The sequence below is a fragment of the Polyodon spathula genome, chromosome 10, assembly GCF_017654505.1.
Source record: "Polyodon spathula isolate WHYD16114869_AA chromosome 10, ASM1765450v1, whole genome shotgun sequence".
In the NCBI taxonomy this organism is placed as follows: domain Eukaryota; kingdom Metazoa; phylum Chordata; class Actinopteri; order Acipenseriformes; family Polyodontidae; genus Polyodon; species Polyodon spathula.
Genome location: NC_054543.1, coordinates 4,455,624 through 4,475,648, shown reverse-complemented (window position 1 = coordinate 4,475,648; position 20,025 = coordinate 4,455,624). Strand labels below are relative to the sequence as shown.

The 20,025-nt window shown below is 34.3% G+C and overlaps 1 protein-coding gene across 5 annotated transcripts in view; it reads left to right on the top strand.

Moving 5' to 3' along the window:
• The window catches only part of LOC121321820 (janus kinase and microtubule-interacting protein 3-like), a 32,125-nt gene extending 19,399 nt beyond the window's left edge, over nt 1–12,726 (top strand). The window contains exons 5-23 of one of the 5 annotated variants that reach the window (XM_041261050.1): nt 1,201–1,320; nt 3,164–3,310; nt 3,781–3,912; nt 4,326–4,361; nt 4,577–4,636; nt 4,861–4,977; nt 5,098–5,226; nt 5,556–5,639; nt 6,247–6,309; nt 6,460–6,558; nt 6,805–6,903; nt 6,998–7,057; nt 7,172–7,237; nt 7,500–7,568; nt 7,658–7,735; nt 8,216–8,419; nt 10,427–10,492; nt 11,250–11,291; nt 11,780–12,723. In XM_041261050.1, the coding sequence (XP_041116984.1) occupies nt 1,201–1,320; nt 3,164–3,310; nt 3,781–3,912; nt 4,326–4,361; nt 4,577–4,636; nt 4,861–4,977; nt 5,098–5,226; nt 5,556–5,639; nt 6,247–6,309; nt 6,460–6,558; nt 6,805–6,903; nt 6,998–7,057; nt 7,172–7,237; nt 7,500–7,568; nt 7,658–7,735; nt 8,216–8,419; nt 10,427–10,492; nt 11,250–11,291; nt 11,780–11,809 (1,701 nt within the window). In that variant the 3' untranslated portion in view covers nt 11,810–12,723. Of the gene's footprint in view, nt 1–1,200; nt 1,321–3,163; nt 3,311–3,780; nt 3,913–4,325; nt 4,362–4,576; nt 4,637–4,860; nt 4,978–5,097; nt 5,227–5,555; nt 5,640–6,246; nt 6,310–6,459; nt 6,559–6,804; nt 6,904–6,997; nt 7,058–7,171; nt 7,238–7,499; nt 7,569–7,657; nt 7,736–8,215; nt 8,420–10,426; nt 10,493–11,249 lie in introns of all 5 variants that reach the window. The other 4 variants (XM_041261049.1, XM_041261047.1, XM_041261046.1 and 1 more) reach the window with 4 other exon arrangements.
• The last annotated feature ends 7,299 nt before the right edge of the window (nt 12,727–20,025 follow it).

The window sequence follows — 20,025 nt, the reverse complement described above, 5'->3', positions numbered from 1 at the left end:
TTTTTTTTCCGTTTACAGTAAAAAAAAAAATAAAAAAAAATAAAGAAAAGTCTCAGTTCACAAAACTGTTGCAGTTAAACACCAAGGCAGAAGACCTGACAAGCTCCAGTAAAGTATATTATTATTCAAAGCCACATCGTGGTCTGTAGAAAAGCTATGTGAAACTGTGCCATATTGCTGCTTCTGCCTTCATTTGCTGCTACAATAAAAAGCTCTTTCGTTTTTAACTAACACTAACATTTCTCATCGTTACCTCATCAAGATTATTATAGATAATTATTTTTTAAATTAATTAGACAGGCTTAATTATTGATAAAAACCTCTCCTGCACCGGTTGAATAAGGAATTTTTTTTTTTTTTTTGTATAATTATTATTTTTATTTGGATCATAGATTTACCCATTATTAGTTATTTTATTTTTTTTAGAATACAGCAGCTTAAAAAAAAGTATATTTTTTAAAGTATATATATATAAATGCCATATGTCACTCTTTTAACATGGTAGCATTAAACCAGTAAGCTTAATCTGTACTCTGAATCTACACTCTGTCATGCCTTTAGTATAAGACATTATTTAAATGTAATCGGTGGCCTTTTGCTCTATTTAAATTCACAAAGCCTTTCAATAATTTGATTTATGTTTGCTGCAAATTATAATGATTAGAATACAGAAGTAGCTCTCTCACAAAAAAAAAAAAAAACTGCATGATCACATTGGCAGTAGGTGGCATTTGAATCCCATAACTAGTTTCTTTCCAGACTTGCTAAGCACATTTATATATTTTAGAAGCAGGTCTTAGACAGACTCCCCCGCCCCCCCCACAACATGTAAATAATAATAAGAAAAATACATCATACATCATGACAGAGCCATTTTTAACAAGATATTTGTACTATTAGTTTGTGTAGCAGTGTCGTCTGGGCCGGCCATACTGGGTGCATTCATTTTTAAGTTCTTTAAATTAGATCACATGTCATTTTTGCATTTCTGTTTATGCACATTTTATTCATTTTGGTTTTTTTTTTCTTTTGTTTACAAAACCTTCAAATAAAGGCATAGTTAACGTGTGACTATGTCAAATGCTTGCATAGGGCTGTAGAGACACGGAGTAGCACTGCAGTGTGTTTGGTCGTGGTCAATGGACAGTCCATTGGGAAACGAACCGACGCTCAGTTATTTGCAGTTGATCTTTGTTTCAGGAACAGCAGTTGGATGAAAAAGATGCACGGAGATTCCAGCTTAAAATTGCTGAATTGAGCTCAATCATCAGAAAGCTGGAAGATCGAAACACATTACTGTCGGAGGAAAGAAACGAACTCGTAAGCATGCTGCTTCTTGGTGACATTCATTGTGTTCCCAGTCTACTTGTGGTCCTCCAATACTAGCCATTTTAAAGACAGTTTGAAGGAAGCCAACTGCCATGGTGTATTCTACGTCCACTTGAGTATGTTCTTGACAATGGAAACCTTCCATGAGACAAATGGTGCCCTTACTAGGCAGTTAATACAGTGGCACTTAGAAAGGGGCTGCAGGACCCCTGATTTTAAAATGAATTATATTTTATTATGAAACTGCTGGTGGCAAGGTATTGCATATGCAAATATATATCCTTTTAGCACGTGGTTAAGTGTGTTGGTGAAAAATGCTTTTTGGCACTGAGCTTGTAATGTTCAATATGATTTAAAAAGGTTAATGGACATGTTTTTTTTTTCCTTTGGAATTAACAAAATTGTTGAATATATTCTTAATTAAACTGAATGTATGATTTTAACTTAAATTATTTACAAGAAACTCCAGACTTTTGAGCCATCATTTGTCTTTTGTGTAGTGTTGTAATACCATCATGGGTAACTATCACCATCATGGGTAGCTATCTGCTCCATCCAAAATCAATATATTTTTCTTAAAAATGTTTCCTGTAACATGGCTACCAATGCTGAATAGCCCATTTGAATAGTAATGTGGGTTTAAAGTTTCAATCAGCTCATAGACATATATATATATATATATATATATATATATATATATATATATATATATATATATATATATATATATATGGCAAATCAGTGGCAAATCTCCGTTTAGAGCCACGCCTTCATTCATTCTCTCTGTAACAAAAATGTCAATTTAGCGTTAAAAACGAAAATGATGTTCTGAATAATTTAAATATAATAATCGTCGCTTTACTTTAAGGTGAGCATATTCCTGCCCTTGGGTGATATGGCTAATATCATTATTATACCGAATTGGGACATCATTCAGACCTGAGGGGAAGTGTTTAATCTGCCTATGTATTGTTTGCAAAATCAGAGCGTGAAAGTATAAGTGGAAAATGATTACTGGAGGTTTATATATTTTAAATATACAGGTCCCTGGATATAGTATACCCTTATAAAAGTTTACCACAGTATATTTGCACAATATTTTTGCAGTTTTCCCATACTTTTTCAATGGTTATACTATGCATTTACTTTGCAGCTGACCGTGCTTTTAAAAAAATTGCTTTAGCATACGTCTTTGGGCTTTACAATTACATACACTGTGCTTTACTATGTTTTCACTATGCTTTATTACACTTTGCTATATATCTGCTATGGGAAACTCTTAGAAGGGCATACAGGACCGTTTGCAGTTTGAATAGAGGCCTTCTGGTCATTTGGCGTGATCACATGGCGTGTCACATTTCATACGAGCTCAGAACAACCTTTATAATACTGCAGCAAGTGTGAAATTATAAAGCAGAATGATATCATTTCTATGAAATCAACCTGGTGGTAATACGACACAGCCATTAAAATATTGCAATGGTGCAGTAGTACTGGAGAAACATATTCTGTGTTCAAAAATTATTTTATGGAGGACCTTTTCCTGATGAAATGTGCAAAAAACGATTTAAAAACTTTTGTTGCTGTGCAAGACAATAGAATGTATAAAATGGAATGCATAAGGAAATATAACAGTAGCTGTAAACTGTATGATTATGATTGTCGCACATACAATATAAATGTTTGTTTTGAATGCTGCATCTCAAAAGAATATTTCCTGGCAGTCAGTATATGTATTTATATGTCTCACATGGAACTGCAGGTTTATTTGTGTTCTGTTCTGAGCTGAGCTGCTGCCTCTGTTTTCATTCCTAACTCTTTCTTGATGTTTTAGCTCAAACGGCTGCGTGAAGCAGAGAGTCAATACAAACCGATCCTGGATAAAAACAAACGGCTCAGCAGAAAGAATGAAGAGTTCGTCCATGCCTTACGTCGTGTGGAGAACAAACTGAAATTTGTCACCCAGGAGAATATGGAGATGGTAAGCTGACTGGCTGCAAATCGGACCAAACTGCAGGATTTTTTTGTGATCTAATCATTCACACTGCACAGTATTCATTTGCAGTCATTTCCACACTTGGTCTATTGTTAGGTTGCAGGCCTACATGTAATATGTAAATCTAAAAATAAAATGGCTCATCTGAGCCAATGGAAGTTATGGTATATGGCAAGCACTGACATAAGCATTTGTTTTTATGGCCTATATGCAGTATACTTGGGAAATGTTTGTGTGGTTGTGTTTAGCAACTGCTCAGTTTGTATCATAAAAACTAAGTGTTAGCTGTAATCACGTGTCACCCACCTAGAGTACTGATTTCATTTGAAACACCCAATCATGAATCATAAGCATATACTGATACTGAATACTGCATCATAAGCATACTGTAATTAATAATGGGGCAAACATTATGTGAATGGATTTATAATGCAGTGATTTGATTACCTGTCTAGAGGGAAAGAGTGGGAACGATTAGACGTCCAAGCTCCTTGAATGACCTCGATCAAAGTCAAGAAGAGCAAGAGATTGAATTTCTGAGGCTGCAGGTTATTGAACAGCAGAATATCATTGATGATCTTTCTAAGGTATCTAAATGACATGACTTATTATTTATTGTCTTTTAATATTATTCTTATTCTTCCTTACTTGTCATTTGTTAGAACATTGATTGAAGTGCAGCCATAGATCAATACATATTTCTAAACTGAAGATGGAATAAAACCTAACTGCAAAACGAATGACTTGAATTCCTGTGTAAACTAATTGGAATTACAGTGTACACTGCACATTCTGTTTGTGCATCCACGCTAGGACACATCACCCACTAATAAAAAAAAGTTTGCTTCATAAAATTGTATTGTAATATCTTTTAGAAAACTACATCTTTCACCGGGCAATTATTTACAGCTGCATGGCAGATGGGAATGTTAAAACTCATCTGATATTTAAATGAAGGAGATTTTTAATTCATGATCAATTTTATTTGCATTTATTTCAGGCGATGGAAACTGCTGGATATGTAAAGAGTGTCATAGTAAGTTTGAATTGCATTACCAAATATTTAAGTCTGTTTATAAAATAACAACACGTAATTGAACAACTAGTAAACATAAGCAAATTTGAGTGTCTGGATATTGGTCATGGTGACCTGTTACTTGTGTTTGGATCTGTTATACATTGAAAACTGTCTAAATGTGACCTTTTAAATTCTTATTCTGAATGTCTTAAGAGCATCGTATTCCCTTATAGGAGCGTGACAAGATACTGAGGTACCGAAGACAGAGAAAGAAAATCGTAAAGCCATTTAAGGTGAGAGGAAACTATCCATCTGTTAGAAAAAAATAGATAGTACCAGATTTATTTATTTTTTTTAATTTATATGAATGATAGTGTTAAATAAAAGCACACAACTTTGACCCTTAACAAAATGGAAACTAAAAACAAATTGAAACTAAATCTTTTTACAGTTAGCACTAGTTAATGTGAGAACACTAAGTGCCAAAGCCACTAACCTTCTCTGTTTCCCTGTGAAGCCAGTGGTGGAGACATTCTTTGGGTATGATGAAGACGCCTCTTTGGATTCTGATGGTTCTTCAATCTCATGTCAAACTGACAGGACACCCTGTACTCCTGTTGATGACATGGAAGAAGTAATAGCTCTCACTGTGTTACATCTATTATATCCATGCCGTGATGTAATTCTAATACTTTTAATAGGGTTTTAATATATTCACGAGATCTGCAGCCCCTGTTTCTGTTCAATATGACAGGGCATGGCCAAAGAAGAAACTGAACTGCGTTTCCGCCAGTTAACTATGGAGTACCAGGCTCTCCAGCGGGCATATGCACTATTGCAAGAACAGGTTGGAGGAACATTAGATGCAGAAAGAGAAGTTAAGGTAACCTAACTTACTGTGCTTCAACCTGGGTGGAGGAGTTTGCTGTATCCCTTCTTCTGAGATATGTATATGCATTTTTTTTATTTCCAGATGTCACCAATCTTAGTGTCCTAGGTTCTTAAATTGAAAACAAAAAGCGTGATAGCAGGGAATAAAGCATGTGTGTTCATTTATATTCTGTAACCATGTATGCATCTGTCTATTCACGTTACATAGCCATACCGTAATTCATATATATATATATATATATAATATATATATATATATATATATATATATATATATATATATATATATATTTTTTTATTTTTTTCCTTTTTGTCTGTTAGACACGTGAACAACTGCAAGCTGAAATAGTTCGATTTCAAACAAAAATAGAAGATCTTGAGAAAACGTTGGCAGAGCAAGGGCAGGTAATGCATTTTTAAATCTTTTTTTTTTTGCAATCTTGAATTATTAGGAATGCATGTCTATTCTAAACAAATAATCATTTAAATAAAATAAACACTTCTTAGCCAAATACATTATAGACTGCTGGTCATTGATGGTGTGAGGATTATTGCCCACATTGTCAAACAGGTAACACAGCAATAACAATCTATGATGTGGTACAGAACAGAAAAGCCAGAGCACTTCTTGTTATGTTATATTCTTATTTTTTATTTTGGTGTGGGGGGGGGGGCATTACTGCAGTTTAGAGGACAGATCTCAAACCTCAGAGCACTAGAGCAGCCATTTTGAAAATAGCTTTGAAACAGACTTTAAAGTTATAAGTGTAAAAGGTTTCTAGGATGTTAACAATACAAAGAAAAATTACATGTACGTTATTTTACCAGTTGTAGCAACACGCGGGGACGTAAAATGATAGATTTTAATCTCTTTGAAGTGTACTATAACTGTACTGTTTTCATATATTCATATTACTGCAGTGGCTAAGAAATAAGGTCATTGCATACCAGACCTGTTGTTAATCCAAAATTAGTATATTAATTAACAAACATGGATATTTTTTATTTAAAGGACATGAAATGGATTGAGGAGAAGCAAGCTTTGTATCAGAGAAATCAAGAGCTTGTGGAGAAGGTCAGTCACAGTAATGTTGATCATGTATTGTCCTACAGTACATTATTCATTCCTTTACAAGTTAAAGCAGATATTTTGAATTATCGTATTATGTGCTACAGCAGTACTTTGATGGGTGGTGATCTTCTTTTCTTTCTCTTTTTCTTGTAGATTAAGCAAACGGAGACGGAGGAGACACGCCTAAAACATGACATCCAGGATGTTAAAGACCAAAATGAACTTTTAGAGTTCCGTATCCTAGAACTTGAAGTAAGATAAAGACACCGTTCTTTCATGGTCCTTGTTCAGTTGAATTTAGAATTGGTCTATTTCTACTGGAGGCTCCATGCTTCCTGTAATTCAATATGTCCTTTTTTTATTTCATTAGAAAAAAGCATCATGCAGGCATCATATATGATATGTGAAAAAAAAAAGTCCTACTGTGCACACCTGGCTTTAGAGATGCCAAACCACAGCTGCATTGCTGTATAAATAAAAGCCAACATTTTGTTATAGGAACGAGAGAGAAGATCACCTGGGATCAACTTTCACCACATTCCATTCACAGAGGGGAGGAGTCCGCTCCAGGTGTACTGTGAGGCAGAGGGGCTCGTGGTAAGTGAGTAATGTCAATATCGACTATTTATAAAAAAAAAAAAAAGTTTAAATAAAGTACAGAAATAATTTTTTTTTTCCTTTCTTCTATTAGGATATTGTAGTAGCTGATCTGATGAAAAAGTTGGATATTTTAGGAGATAACGCAGTAAGTGTATGTTGCATTTATAAATTGTGCATATTTATAATACCAGTATTTTTATGAATATATTTAATATATCATATGTTTAAATTGATCATGAGTACTGTTTTTGTGCCTTACATGCAGAACTTGACCAATGAAGAGCAAGTAGTTGTCATTCAAGCAAGAACAATCCTGACTTTAGCGGAAAAGGTAACAGTCATTTTAATCATTTCAGTTTCAATTCAATTTCAATATGTATGGCATGATTGGGATTTAAAATGCAGAGAAAAAAAAAACAACTTTAAGAAACTGCTGGGAAATTTAAAACAAAACTGCCTCACTACACGTCCGTAACATTTTGTATTTAGTTGCATAAGGAAAGTCATGTGAGAACTTGTTTTAAATTAATTTAGAACACATTTTGAAAAGCTTAATCCTCTGGTTTTAATTTTTTTCTTCTTTTTTTTTGTAGTGGCTCCAGCAAATAGAAGTCATTAAATCGGCTTTGCAACAAAAAATGCTGGATCTTGAAAATGAAAAGGTATTTGACTTTGTAAAATCCTTATCTTCATTCATTTTTGTTCTTAATTTGAATTAGTAAGGAATTGAGTTCATTTTTTCATGTCTAAGGCGCTCTTCAGTAAACAGAAAGGATATTTGGATGAAGAACTAGACTACAGGAAGCAATCGATGGATCAGGCTCACAAGGTGAAGAAAATATTATAAGCATTTTTCCAAATTAGTGTTTTTAATAGGCTTTATTTATTCCGCATGTGTTCCCATTTGTGTTCATTTAATTCACTGAGTTTAGATAATTTCTGCAGCTTCATTTGTACATCATACACGTAAACTCTTCCTGCACAGGTACAATGTAGTTGTGAAATGCATTCCTACTGCTTTACTGAACTTTTCTTCCTTGGTTACACTGTACAAATATGCCACATAGATCAGAGCAGTACTTTTAGTGAGTCCTGGTGGACATTAGACATTCTTAACTAATGACATTATTATTATTATTTGAAATTATCAGAGTCTGCATACTTAACAAAGAAACAAGCTTACATTTACAATTTAAACACCCTAATTTACAATAAGTGGCAAAGCTTTTTAAGTGACAATGAATAAGATGATAGAGATGTGAGACACTTACAGTATGTGTTTTTTATCGTTCAATGAATGCTGTGTTAGCGGATCCTTGAGTTGGAGGCCATGCTGTACGATGCACTGCAGCAGGAGGACAGTGCTAAGATGTCTGAGATCCTGTCCGAAGAGGAGAGGGGGACTCTGAAAAGAGCGGTGGAGCAGTGGAAGCGGCAGGTCATGAGTGAGCTGAGAGAGCGGGACGCTCAGATCCTGAGGGAGAGGATGGAGCTGGTTCATCACGCACAACAGGTGCTATTCCCGTCGTACCTTACATACAATTAGATTGCAACGTTCCAGGATCATGACTTTGCAGTTGCATTCATCAATCTGCTGATACCCTATCTGAACCTTGTTTAAATCTTTTTTGGGGGTTCTTCCATCGTTCTGAATTTCTGAACGGAGTCCTGAAGTTTTTAAGATGAAATGTCACCTGTTGCTGCCTCCCAGGAGGTTATTGTCAGTTTCATGACGACAGTATCTGTGTTAGAAAGTTGGCAGTTTTTTTTCTTCTTTTGATAAACACTCCTAATACAAGAAGGCCATAGAGGGTCCCTCTGACTGGAATCAGCTCTCCCAACTAACTCTTATACATTATTTAAGCGTTTCATTCCCTTTCCCACTACTGTACCACCCACAGACTTTGCCTATCGATGTCTGTTTCATTTTAACAGCATACAGCGTAATGATCCACACAGCCATCACCCCTGTGCCGAAAGAAAGAAAGAAAGACAGACGCCTCTTGTCCCAGACCGATCAATCTCACACATTGTGAAGACAGTGCTTTCTGTCAGAACAATATTGCGTTAAATAATCACATTTATTTATAATACAATCTTACAGATTTCCAAAAACATTGAACTCAAACAATAAATAATAACTCTAACAATAAATAATAACTCTAACAATGAATAATAACTAATAACAATAAATAATAACTCAAACAATAAATAATAACTCAAACAGTAAATAATAACTCTAGCAATAAATAATAACTAATAACAATAAATAATAACTCTAACAATGAATAATAACTCTAACAATGAATAATAACTCAAACAATAAATAATAACTAATAACAATAAATAATAATTCAAACAATAAATAATAACTCAAACAATAAATAATAACTCTAACAATGAATAATAACTAATAACAATAAATAATAACTCTAACAATAAATAATAACTCAAACAGTAAATAATAACTCTAAATAAATAATAACTAATAACAATAAATAATAACTCTAACAATGAATAATAACTCTAACAATGAATAATAACTCAAACAATAAATAATAACTCTAACAATGAATAATAACTCTAACAATGAATAATAACTCTAACAATAAATAATAACTCTAACAATAAATAATAACTCTAACAATGAATAATAACTCAAACAATAAATAATAACTCTAACAATAAATAATAACTCTAACAATGAATAATAACTCAAACAATAAATAATAACTCTAACAATAAATAATAACTCTAACAATGAATAATAACTCTAACAATAAATAATAACTCAAACAATAAATAATAACTCTAACAATAAATAATAACTCTAACAATGAATAATAACTCTAACAATAAATAATAACTCTATGCAACATGTTCATCCCAGTGAGCAAAATTAATAGGCAGAGGAGCATCGTATACCCATTTGGTGGTAACTTGCAGTATAAATAACACAAGGGAGTTTTTAGTAAGGACTCAAAACATTTAAAAATGTGATGAATGTAACCTAACTGTTGTGTAGCCTTCTAAAAGTCAAAAGGTGTCTTTTATTATAGCAATTTGCTGTAAGCAATGACAGTAGGTATAAGCGTGCATGCCTGTTTGAAGGTACCAGTCGTGTTCTGAGGATAAAACCCTGTTTGCTAATAAAAGATGCACATTTATTACGGTAGTATAAGTACAAATCTATAAGCCTATAGCATGGCTAATTAGTAAAAGTAAAATTAATATCTTGAGGTAAAATGTTTGTGGAGGAAATTGTATTTTAAAATCTGCTTGAAAGGGATTCATGGTGCTCGAGATGCTTCAACAGGAATATGATATGTTTGTATGTAGTAAATGGTTATGCTTTAAATATTGAGTACGGAGTAAGATGCAGCACTATTTATTTTACACTTGTAAACTAAAATTAGAGAGATACAGTAAATAAGATAAATAAAATAGGTATGATGTCTGTAAGTAACCTCCCCGCTCTCTGAATAACCGCAATAAAAGTACCTTTGTTAACATTGTGCAGAGAAATAAAGAACTTGAAGAAAGAATAGAAGCACAGAAACGACAGATAAAAGAACTGGAAGAAAAGGTAAATATATTACACTGATTAAAAAGCATGCTTGTAAATACCAAAATGTTACTGAGTACCACCCTTCACTTTTCACGTTGATCTCTTGAAAAGAACAGTATTCTAAGAATGGAATTTGCACTGCCTGCCTGGCAGAAAACTGATTACATAGAGATACTTGCAGAAACATAGATGGTGTTTTAATTTTGAGATATGCTCTTTCAAATGATACACTGCCCCTGGTTTCATCTGTTATGAACCCAGCCCCTTTGCACTCATGTTGGCTCTTGCACTCATGTGGAGAACCTTGAGTACAGCAATGAAAGTCTTTTATCCTGTGTTTGTCTGCACAGCAGCTTTGTGTGTAGCTTGGAAAAATAAGATGTGAGAAGAATTATCTACAGTGCTAAATGGGGTGGGAATGAAATGTAATAAACTACATGATAGAAATTAAATACACTGCATACTATGATTTTTAACAAGGCAGTTACAGTGTTATATTAGCATTTTTTAACATATTTTTGCTGAGATATACAGCGGTAATTATAGTTTTATATGTGCAACGTGCAATAAAATTGTAGTTTAAAAAATGTAATAATCTAAGAAGAAAACGTGAAGCTGACTTAGTACCACTTCCATGCTTAACTATCCCTCTGTAAATAGTCTTTTAATCAAGTCTTTTACTTCCTTTTCTAAACTCTTATTTTCTCTCTGTTCTTTCCTTTCATTTTCACATTCATTTTTCAGTTTTTATTTTTATTTTTGTTTTTTTCTTTAGCTTTCATTCTTTGGTCATAGTTCTTCCAGTCTGCCAGAGAAGGTATGTCATTCTTTTCTAAAAGAAAACATTACTGGTACTTCATAGTGGATTAAAGATGAAGTTATCAGATTCAGATATGGTCTACAACAGTCTTCCCAGGCCACTACAAGGTTTGAGTGTAGGTCTGTCTCATCAAGCTCCCAAGGAAGTTTACTGTATGTTAGTAGATTTGACCTTTCCTCGATCATTCTTGCTGTCAGAATCCTTTAGAGCAGTTGAGGGTGGAACTGTTCTCCAGAGATCATTCCTTTTGAGGACCTTAAAATATCAGTATTGATGCAGCATCCACCAGCAAACTCTTTGCTGTCTTTTTATTGTGACAAGCAACAGGGAGTTGCAGCTTGTGTGTATTTCAGAACACATGTCAGTTTGGCAATTTGTATAATAAATCAACCAGTCATGTGAGGGACAGTCCATTTTTACATAGAGAGTAAGAGTGTGCTACATATGTATCTGTCTGTATTAAAGCAATGTTTTTAAGTCAACAGGTGAATATATACATGTGTGTATCTTACTAAAGTTGGCACTCGTTGGCCAAGACAAGAAAACTAAAGAAAAATATAAAAACACTGGAAAGACACTTGTGGTCTTCAAAGAAGAAAAATCAGATGGAGAGAAGCCAAGAGAGCCATGGTGCATTTTTTGTTACCCGTACTAAAGAAGAGGCCAAACGTGTATACACAGCAACAATGCTGGAGTGTGTGTTTACCTTGCAAAACAATTGTGACTTTGAAAGACACAAGATCAGAGAAGAAGCTGCTGAAAATTATATTGTTTAGCTAGTGATGAAACGTTTTCTAAAATCAAAGACCAGGAGAGCAGTAATAGTATCTTTACTGAAGATGCTGATTAAGAAATCTTGGATTTTAGTGAATGCAATTTAAGAACACTTAAATTGATGATTGTTCCTGCTGGGCAGGTTAGTAAACAGAGCTGCTTTTGTATAGAAGCTTGAACAAATAAAAGAGACATACCCTACTTCCAACCTCTGTACCCAGAGTAATCTCAGTAAACATGTAAAACTAATGATGACAGCCTTCCTCAGTTTGAAAACAGCTGATTTTATTGAAAGAATGACAAGATGAATGAGTCATCTAACAATAAGCCAACCAACAGTGAAAGTACATCTTGAAAACAGGATATTGAACACGTTTTATAATCAATATATCAGAAGATTTGTACCAAGGAGCTGTATGTGTTCCTCTGAGTGACTGTGCAGCAGCATTTCACAGTATTCTAAAGCAGAGAAGGCTTGATATGGAGATGTTTACCTCAATCTTGTGGTGCTTCTGAAACGAAGATCAAAGAACTAGCAAAAGGAAAGTCAGTTAGCTCTCTCTTATTGACAAAAAGGCAAGGGCCTCCAGTTGAGAAATTTGTAAATGAGATCAGGACTGTAACATAATTTATATTTAACATATATATATATATATATATATATATATATATATATATATATATATATATATATATATATATATATATACACATATGCCAAAGGGATCTTGGCAATATGAGTATAGCCACATGAAATCTATTAGTCTCCCTTGCAAAGGCAGAGAAATAAAAAAAAAAAAAAAAAGCAGTGAATGAATCAGATCAGAAGATTGACATTTCTACTGAAACCAAATCATGGAGACTTTGTGCTCATCCCCGATGACTGTCTGTGGTGGAACTTAGTGATATAAGTACACCTGACAGAAGAATATCCTTCAAGGTAAGATAAAATACAGCCACTCTTTACATCTGTTTACTCCTGCTGGTGTTTTCCACTGGTGGCCTTGTTTTGGTTTTTGCCCCACTTATTATTAACCTCATACAGTGAAAGAGGTCTGGAGTTCATACATGTTAGGGCGGTGGGATTTATATCATCCACTGTTTTGTGGGAGATTAAAGGCTTTCAGTATTGTCCACCAGGTGGAGCTCCAGCCTTAGACTGGTACGTGATTGCAGGCACATACACTCACAACAAACACATGCATTAAATGTACATTTAAGTAATTTTATTACAGGATTGTAGCATAAAATCTAATACCTTAACACCAAAATATTACAACATTATTATTATTATTATTATTATTATTATTATTATTATTATTATTATTATTATTATTATTATTATTATTATTTATTATTATATTGACTGGAACGAAATCCAAATTGCTTCCAAAGGTTTCAAATTTCACAGAAATTCTTCGTATAATTTTCGGTTAACACAGCTCTACTTAGAAGCTGATTGGCCAAGACACTCCTTGAATTTTTTTCAATATTGTATTTCAGTCGTAAAATATTGAGGGTAATGTGTATGATGCACTTACTGTTCATTGTGATGGAATATGATAGGACATGAACGCTTCTGAAAATCTGAATCTCTATAAAGTCCAATCTGTGAAGAAAATTACCAGTAGAGTATCTACCCATAAAAGGCACCAGTATGTTAACTGGCCAAGTACACAGTATTTAAATTATTATGCTATCCAATATAAGGAAACAAATATATATTCTTAAAGCTTTTTACATCCAATTATAAAATGTGAAAAAATAAATCTGAAAAAAAAAAAAAATTCAATTGTAAAATTTTGTGATTTTGTGTTTGAGTGCCTTATTAACCGTTCAGGGTTAAATACCGTTATGAATATTAAAAAAAAAGACCCATTTCTTGACAGCTGTTGTGTTTAGAGCAGTGTCACATTTACTGAAGGAGAATTGATTGATCCCATCTGCCTGTGACTCTCAATACTGTCTATACTGAGATTTGATATTGTCAACTTGCAGTATGCACTTGATCTCCTTTAAAGTAGATCTGCTGTAGAAGAGGTTATAAAGGCAGCAATGTGTAACAGCAAGTGGGATTCTGTTTTCCAATAGTAACAATTCCCAATCACATACCAGTAATATGTTCTGGTAAATGAAATGTAAAAGTCTCCCTCTTTCATAATTAGAAACAATTAGTGTTAGATAGCTTTTGACAGTCACATTAGCATGACCCAAAAGCATTGAAACAGAATACATACAAGTAATTAAGAGGACAAGCCCTGGATATAGAGATGGGCTAATTTAAAATAACAAGTTGCTTGAGGGTGTAAGTGAACAGTATTAAGTACTGCAATTGCAGGGGTTGTAGATGACATCATAAGCCTGGAAGACCAGGCACAAACTGGAGAAAAGAACATGCTACCTCCATGTACTGCATGTTCAGAATGTTATTGCTTGGTGTAGGTTGATATTGCTGATCTCAGTTTTAAAAGTATATCTATGAATCATTTGTATGACAGGGAAATTGCCTTAAGAGAATTCCATTTTCTGCCAGCAGTGTTATAGAATGTCTACATCTGATGATATTGAAAGGAGGCCAGTATGTTTGATGATGCAATCTGCCCATCTATCCTCATTTTATTGCAGTTCTGCAGCAAACTGTAAATCTAAGAAACCACTAAGGTCTTTTTTTTTTTTTTTTATTATTATTATTATTTTTTTTTTATTGGCTTAATTTATTCACAGGCACTATCCTAGCAGAATTGTAGCTGGTTTGCTGCTTTGCCGAAAGTAGTGCCACACGAAAGTAGTGCCACACCTTAATTCAAAAGTTTGTTGTCTTCATTCTCTGAAACAGAATTTGATAACGTACAATGAAGTCACTCTTAATTTCCTCACACAAAGATGTGCTGGCAATGCCTCTGGCTCAAACCGGTCCAGCAGAATGGACACAGATGGACCGTGACAGCCAGTCTGTTCCCATCTGCTGAATGGGAAAATGTGAATGGGAAATTGCATTGCCAATGCTTGATGCATTATATACAGTATTATCCACTATAGGAGACTAATGATGGAATACTGTATAAATTGCAATGTGAAATGTAATCTCTCTGACAAAATAACATGTTTTATAGCAGTATAGTGTTACAGCTCTCTTAATGGTGGTGTCAGTTCTTTGGTGGACTACCAAGAGTTGAATCAGCAGAAATTAAAAAATAATATGCTACACAAAATCCATCTTGACCAGTGCATGCAGATTACGTACCATAATTCTTTTTAACATAAATTTGAACACGCTAAAGTTGAAAGGTAATTCATATTTGATTGGACTGTAGAAGGATTTCACTGTTATTTCTAAACAATACTTTTATTCGTTTTTAGTCAGAAAAATATATATTATTTTTTTCTAATTTCATTATAGTGAAACATTACTATATATCCTAAAATTTTGAAGCTGAGGGTTTTAATCCAGCACTGAACTCCAACCACATCCACTGAAATGTATGGGAAGTGTAATCCTGCTCCCCAGGGCACTACAGTTAACTGAAGTTTTCTCGTTAGCAAAAATTACACTGCAAGGAGACAATAGTTCTCCTCCCACATATAAGAAGGACTTGAGTGTGGCACATGACAGATCGATAGATCTGCAACCAGTTAACGTTAAGTTCAGTTAAATTCACTAAGAATATTTACAGCTGGGAAAAAAGTATAATGTGGCTTATTAGATCATTTTAATATACATATCCTAGTGCATCATGTAATTCTCTGTGTGACATTGTTTTTAATGTCTCTTCTAGGGAGAATACAACCTGAGAGCGGTCTGCTGTCTTACTTTCTTACCAGCTGTGTAAAACTGCCAGTTCCCCCATCAACACTGAAATTTTACCAACCAGATCATTCACTGGGTTGTATTATATCATCTTTTGTTAATAACATACAATAGCAAACTTGTCATGAACTGCTAATTCAACGGTGAAGATTACCATCTCTCTAAGAAGCATTATCAGTCTGAAGCAGTGGGGCTATTATGTGTTGTTCCAGCCCCAACAGTCTCATCAATCACTTGAGAACATAAAAGTTAGAATGTCCAAAAGAGGGTTGTAATGAAACCTGCCATAGTCTGGTAAATAATGTGACGTCTCTGTGGGTATAATTTGTAAGCAGATGGCCATATAGTCCAATTAAAAGAATACTCATTTAGTAAAAGGTGTACGTTTATCATAAAATACATTTATTTAGAGTGAATATGATGTTTTAAAACACGGTAACTGAATTTGGTTTCATTTGTCTCATTGCCTTGTTATTTGCAGATGTATCATACTTTGTATTATAGGCTGTGATATATGTCTGTTTGTCAAACAACACAAGGTTTGGGTTTGGTTGCCTTCAAACATGTACTCTGTGTGCTCTGTAAGCTTGCTGGTTAATAGAGTGATTGAATGTACGATGCAGGCACTTCTAAAACTGCCTTAATTTAAATTCTTCTCATGGGGACCTTAAGTTATTGGCCTGCTTGGAAAAAACTAACAGTGCTGCAAATGATTTGCCATGTTTTTGCACGATATCTTTCAGCACATGGTGCATTGTTATATGCATTATATGATGAGAAGGCAAGTAATGTAATGCTAAAACATTTCAGTTAATACTCAGGCCATGCTTTTGCATGTTGTATATATGTGTATATCATGGTGTCATTCAACGGTATTTTGCACAGGACAAAATGAACGTTCTTGGCTACCAAGTTGAATAATCATTTGATTGAGGAGAAAAATACAGGCATGTAACATGAAGTGGTGATCGGTACAGAAATATATTTATTTGTATACAGGATAATATTTGTATAGAGATAATTTAAAGGCCAAATGTATTGTTTTCCATTATTTCCACTAGTCATGTGGCACTCACACTTTTTTAAAGCACCAAATCTGTTCTCAAGATGACTGAAGTGTGGATGTGATGACGTTTTTTTTTTTAACCAGAAAAGGGTTGTTTAGATTCTATGTACTGCGTTCGGTGTACATAACTTAAAATTGGTATAAAACATAAATCAAATCTAAGATTTTGACTATTTTTTTGCAGCTGTTGTTGTAATTCTACAATGTAAAAGTCATAATTTAGAACTTAAAGTTAAACAAGTGTCTCTGTATGTGTCTAAACTAAAATCCATTTGCGCTTCAGACTCCAATAGCTGACATATGGCATGTACTCAATGGTGCGTGTTGGCAAGTGTAAACATATTGTTTGAAGCTGTTAAAGGACAGAAGCTGTTATTTTAAGTATTCTACACAATAATTAAAAGCCTTCACTAAACCCCGCGAGTGCCTTACATTCAACTTTCTTTAATAAACCTTTCGACTTGCAAAACATGCTGTGGTGCCAGATCCCCTGCATGTTTTGGTCAAGGGAAGCCGCACTTTGACAATGCAGTGTCAGCACTTAAAAGGTTAATTTACATGCTACATTTGTATGGATTTAGTTTAGACTCAGGAAACCATATTGTGAATATTTGTATTAAATCATGTTTATTTCTTGTACATTTTATAAAAATGGTCTATGTAAATTTATGCAAGAGTTATATGAATAACAAAGAAATGTTCCCTTTTGGCCAAAACAGGCCAGAAGTCATGTGTTTATGTGATATGTGTTATAACCTTGTAATATTCCTATCTTAAATATGTAATGTATGGTTAAGTGATAAAGCAGTAATTTGCAGCCCTAAAATCAGGATTATTTGTTGATCAGCTACAAATTTTACACATATTTTTGTATTGTGATCCATGTATATTAGCTCTTTCTATTCATTTGTAAAATACATATATTATTGTACATTTGTAATAAAACTTAATTGTTTTATTGCTTCATGACACCTTGAATGCATTTCAGTGTGTTATTTAAAGCATGTTCTTAATTTTTTTTTTTTATTTTGTTAATATGTAAGTAAAATGATAGTATGTATGTTTAAAAAGGATGCAGTATATTGAATAATGGCGTCAATACTGGCAAGTAATCTTCACAAAGTCAACAGTTGCACCCGAGCTACATTATTTGTATCGTTCTCGGAGAATAGTAACAGTGTAGCAGTGTAAAAGCATGGTGGCGGAGGAACTCGAACACAAAAAAAGATGTTATTATGCTGTTCAAAGACTGCATTACACGTTCAGGACTTTTTTTTTTAAATAGTTATCTTTTAACATAATGATTTTGTATATCTGCGTTATGACAATGATTTAAGATGTTGTTATTTATATTGCCTTATACACCGCGATGTCGGTCACTGATTCTGAAGACGGCATTTTTAGTTGGCTCCGGGTGAACAGATTGTAATGAACTGTTATAATCCTCATGAAGAATATTCACTCCTTTACACATCAGTAAAATGCAACAGAGTTTATTCGTGTAACAAATTCAGTGTACTTTTCTCGACTGTATTGTGCACAGGACCTTTAGGCCCCAGCCCTGATGTTGGGGATAGCGCTCTCTGGAGAATTCCGAGTAGAGTTGTTTCAGCACCACACCCCTGGGACAGCTCATGCACAGCTCTTTCAAAGACGGCGTCTTCTGCGTGTTAATAATAGAAGAGGATATTGTGCATGCTCGCCGCTTTATATCAAGTTAATTCCAAGCACAGCAAAACTTAACAAACACCCCAACAAGAAAATGGCAGAAAGAAAGCCGCAAGCAAGAGAAGACGATGGATCATTGTTGTCAAAACTTGGGACCAGCAGTCCAAAACCAAGAGTTAAATTTAGTGGCATGTTGTGTAACGTGGAGGGAGCTTTTGAAAACAAATCCATCGACTTTGATTCGTTTAGTGTCGGGAGAAGAGGTGCCAAGAAGCTCAATCGTGAGCACAACAGCCAAGCATCTTCCATAGAGTCGGATGGATGCTGTGAGTGAAACTGGCAGTGATGTCAGTGAGGTTTCCAGCTTCAATGAACCTCCAAGGCTAGCTGAACTAGTCCTTACCCCCCAGGGACAAACGTACATTTCACCAGGAAATGGTGTTATAGGGAGTGAAGGCGATCAGGTAAGTTTCGCATGAAACAAGTACTGTATGTCTAAGAAGAGCTGCACAGGTCCGTAAAAATATATACAATTCTCCCGAAACGTTTTATATACCAGCTGTCAAATAATGCTGTCAAAAAGTGAAGTAAAGAGCAATACAATTAATTAATCTAGAGCTGGATCTGGCATGTATGGACTGTGGAAACTCCAGGTAGGTTATCTATTATTGTGTCATCACCTGTGTCATACAGCAACCAGTATGAGAAGCAGAGCAGGTGGCTGTTTATTGATTTTTGAGCAAAATGGGAATTGAGTAGGCTCGGTAGCTTCTTGGGTGTTATCTACAATTTACTGTATGTTACCAGTCTGGCCGAATTCCATGTGTATAGATATTTGTCGAATCTATTATTTGTATAACAAAAAATCATAATTAAGGTGAAATATTGCTTGGATACCAACAAAAAACATACACAGTTTAACTGTTATTATGGAACACTACATGTTTAAAACCCTCTTGGGCCTCTTAATTTCATTAATATCTGCAGGCCACTATGTCACATTATTCCACTCAGCTAACTGAACCGTGATCTAATTGTATGTAAACAGTGATATGTTGCTGCAAGTGAACCAGCATGTTGATTAAAGTAAGTTTCAGAAATATACAAAAATACAGAAAGTGGAATATCTGCCAGTTCATCCATAACTATAAACGCCCAATAGTGCTGGATAAAGAAATGCAAAAACTAAATGCAACTACAAATAGTACAACTTTGACTAAAAGTCTTTTTCAGTGTTTCCAAATTTGTCATTACATTTGTGTTCCTCATAGACTGTCTTTACATCTAGATTGTAAGACGCTGTTCACATTCACACAGAACACCTACCTGTTTCCGCTATTCCTTTCACGTCAACACGTAATGCTCAAAACGTTGCATCTCTTTACCTGCGTACAGAATACAGTTGACCTCCTTCT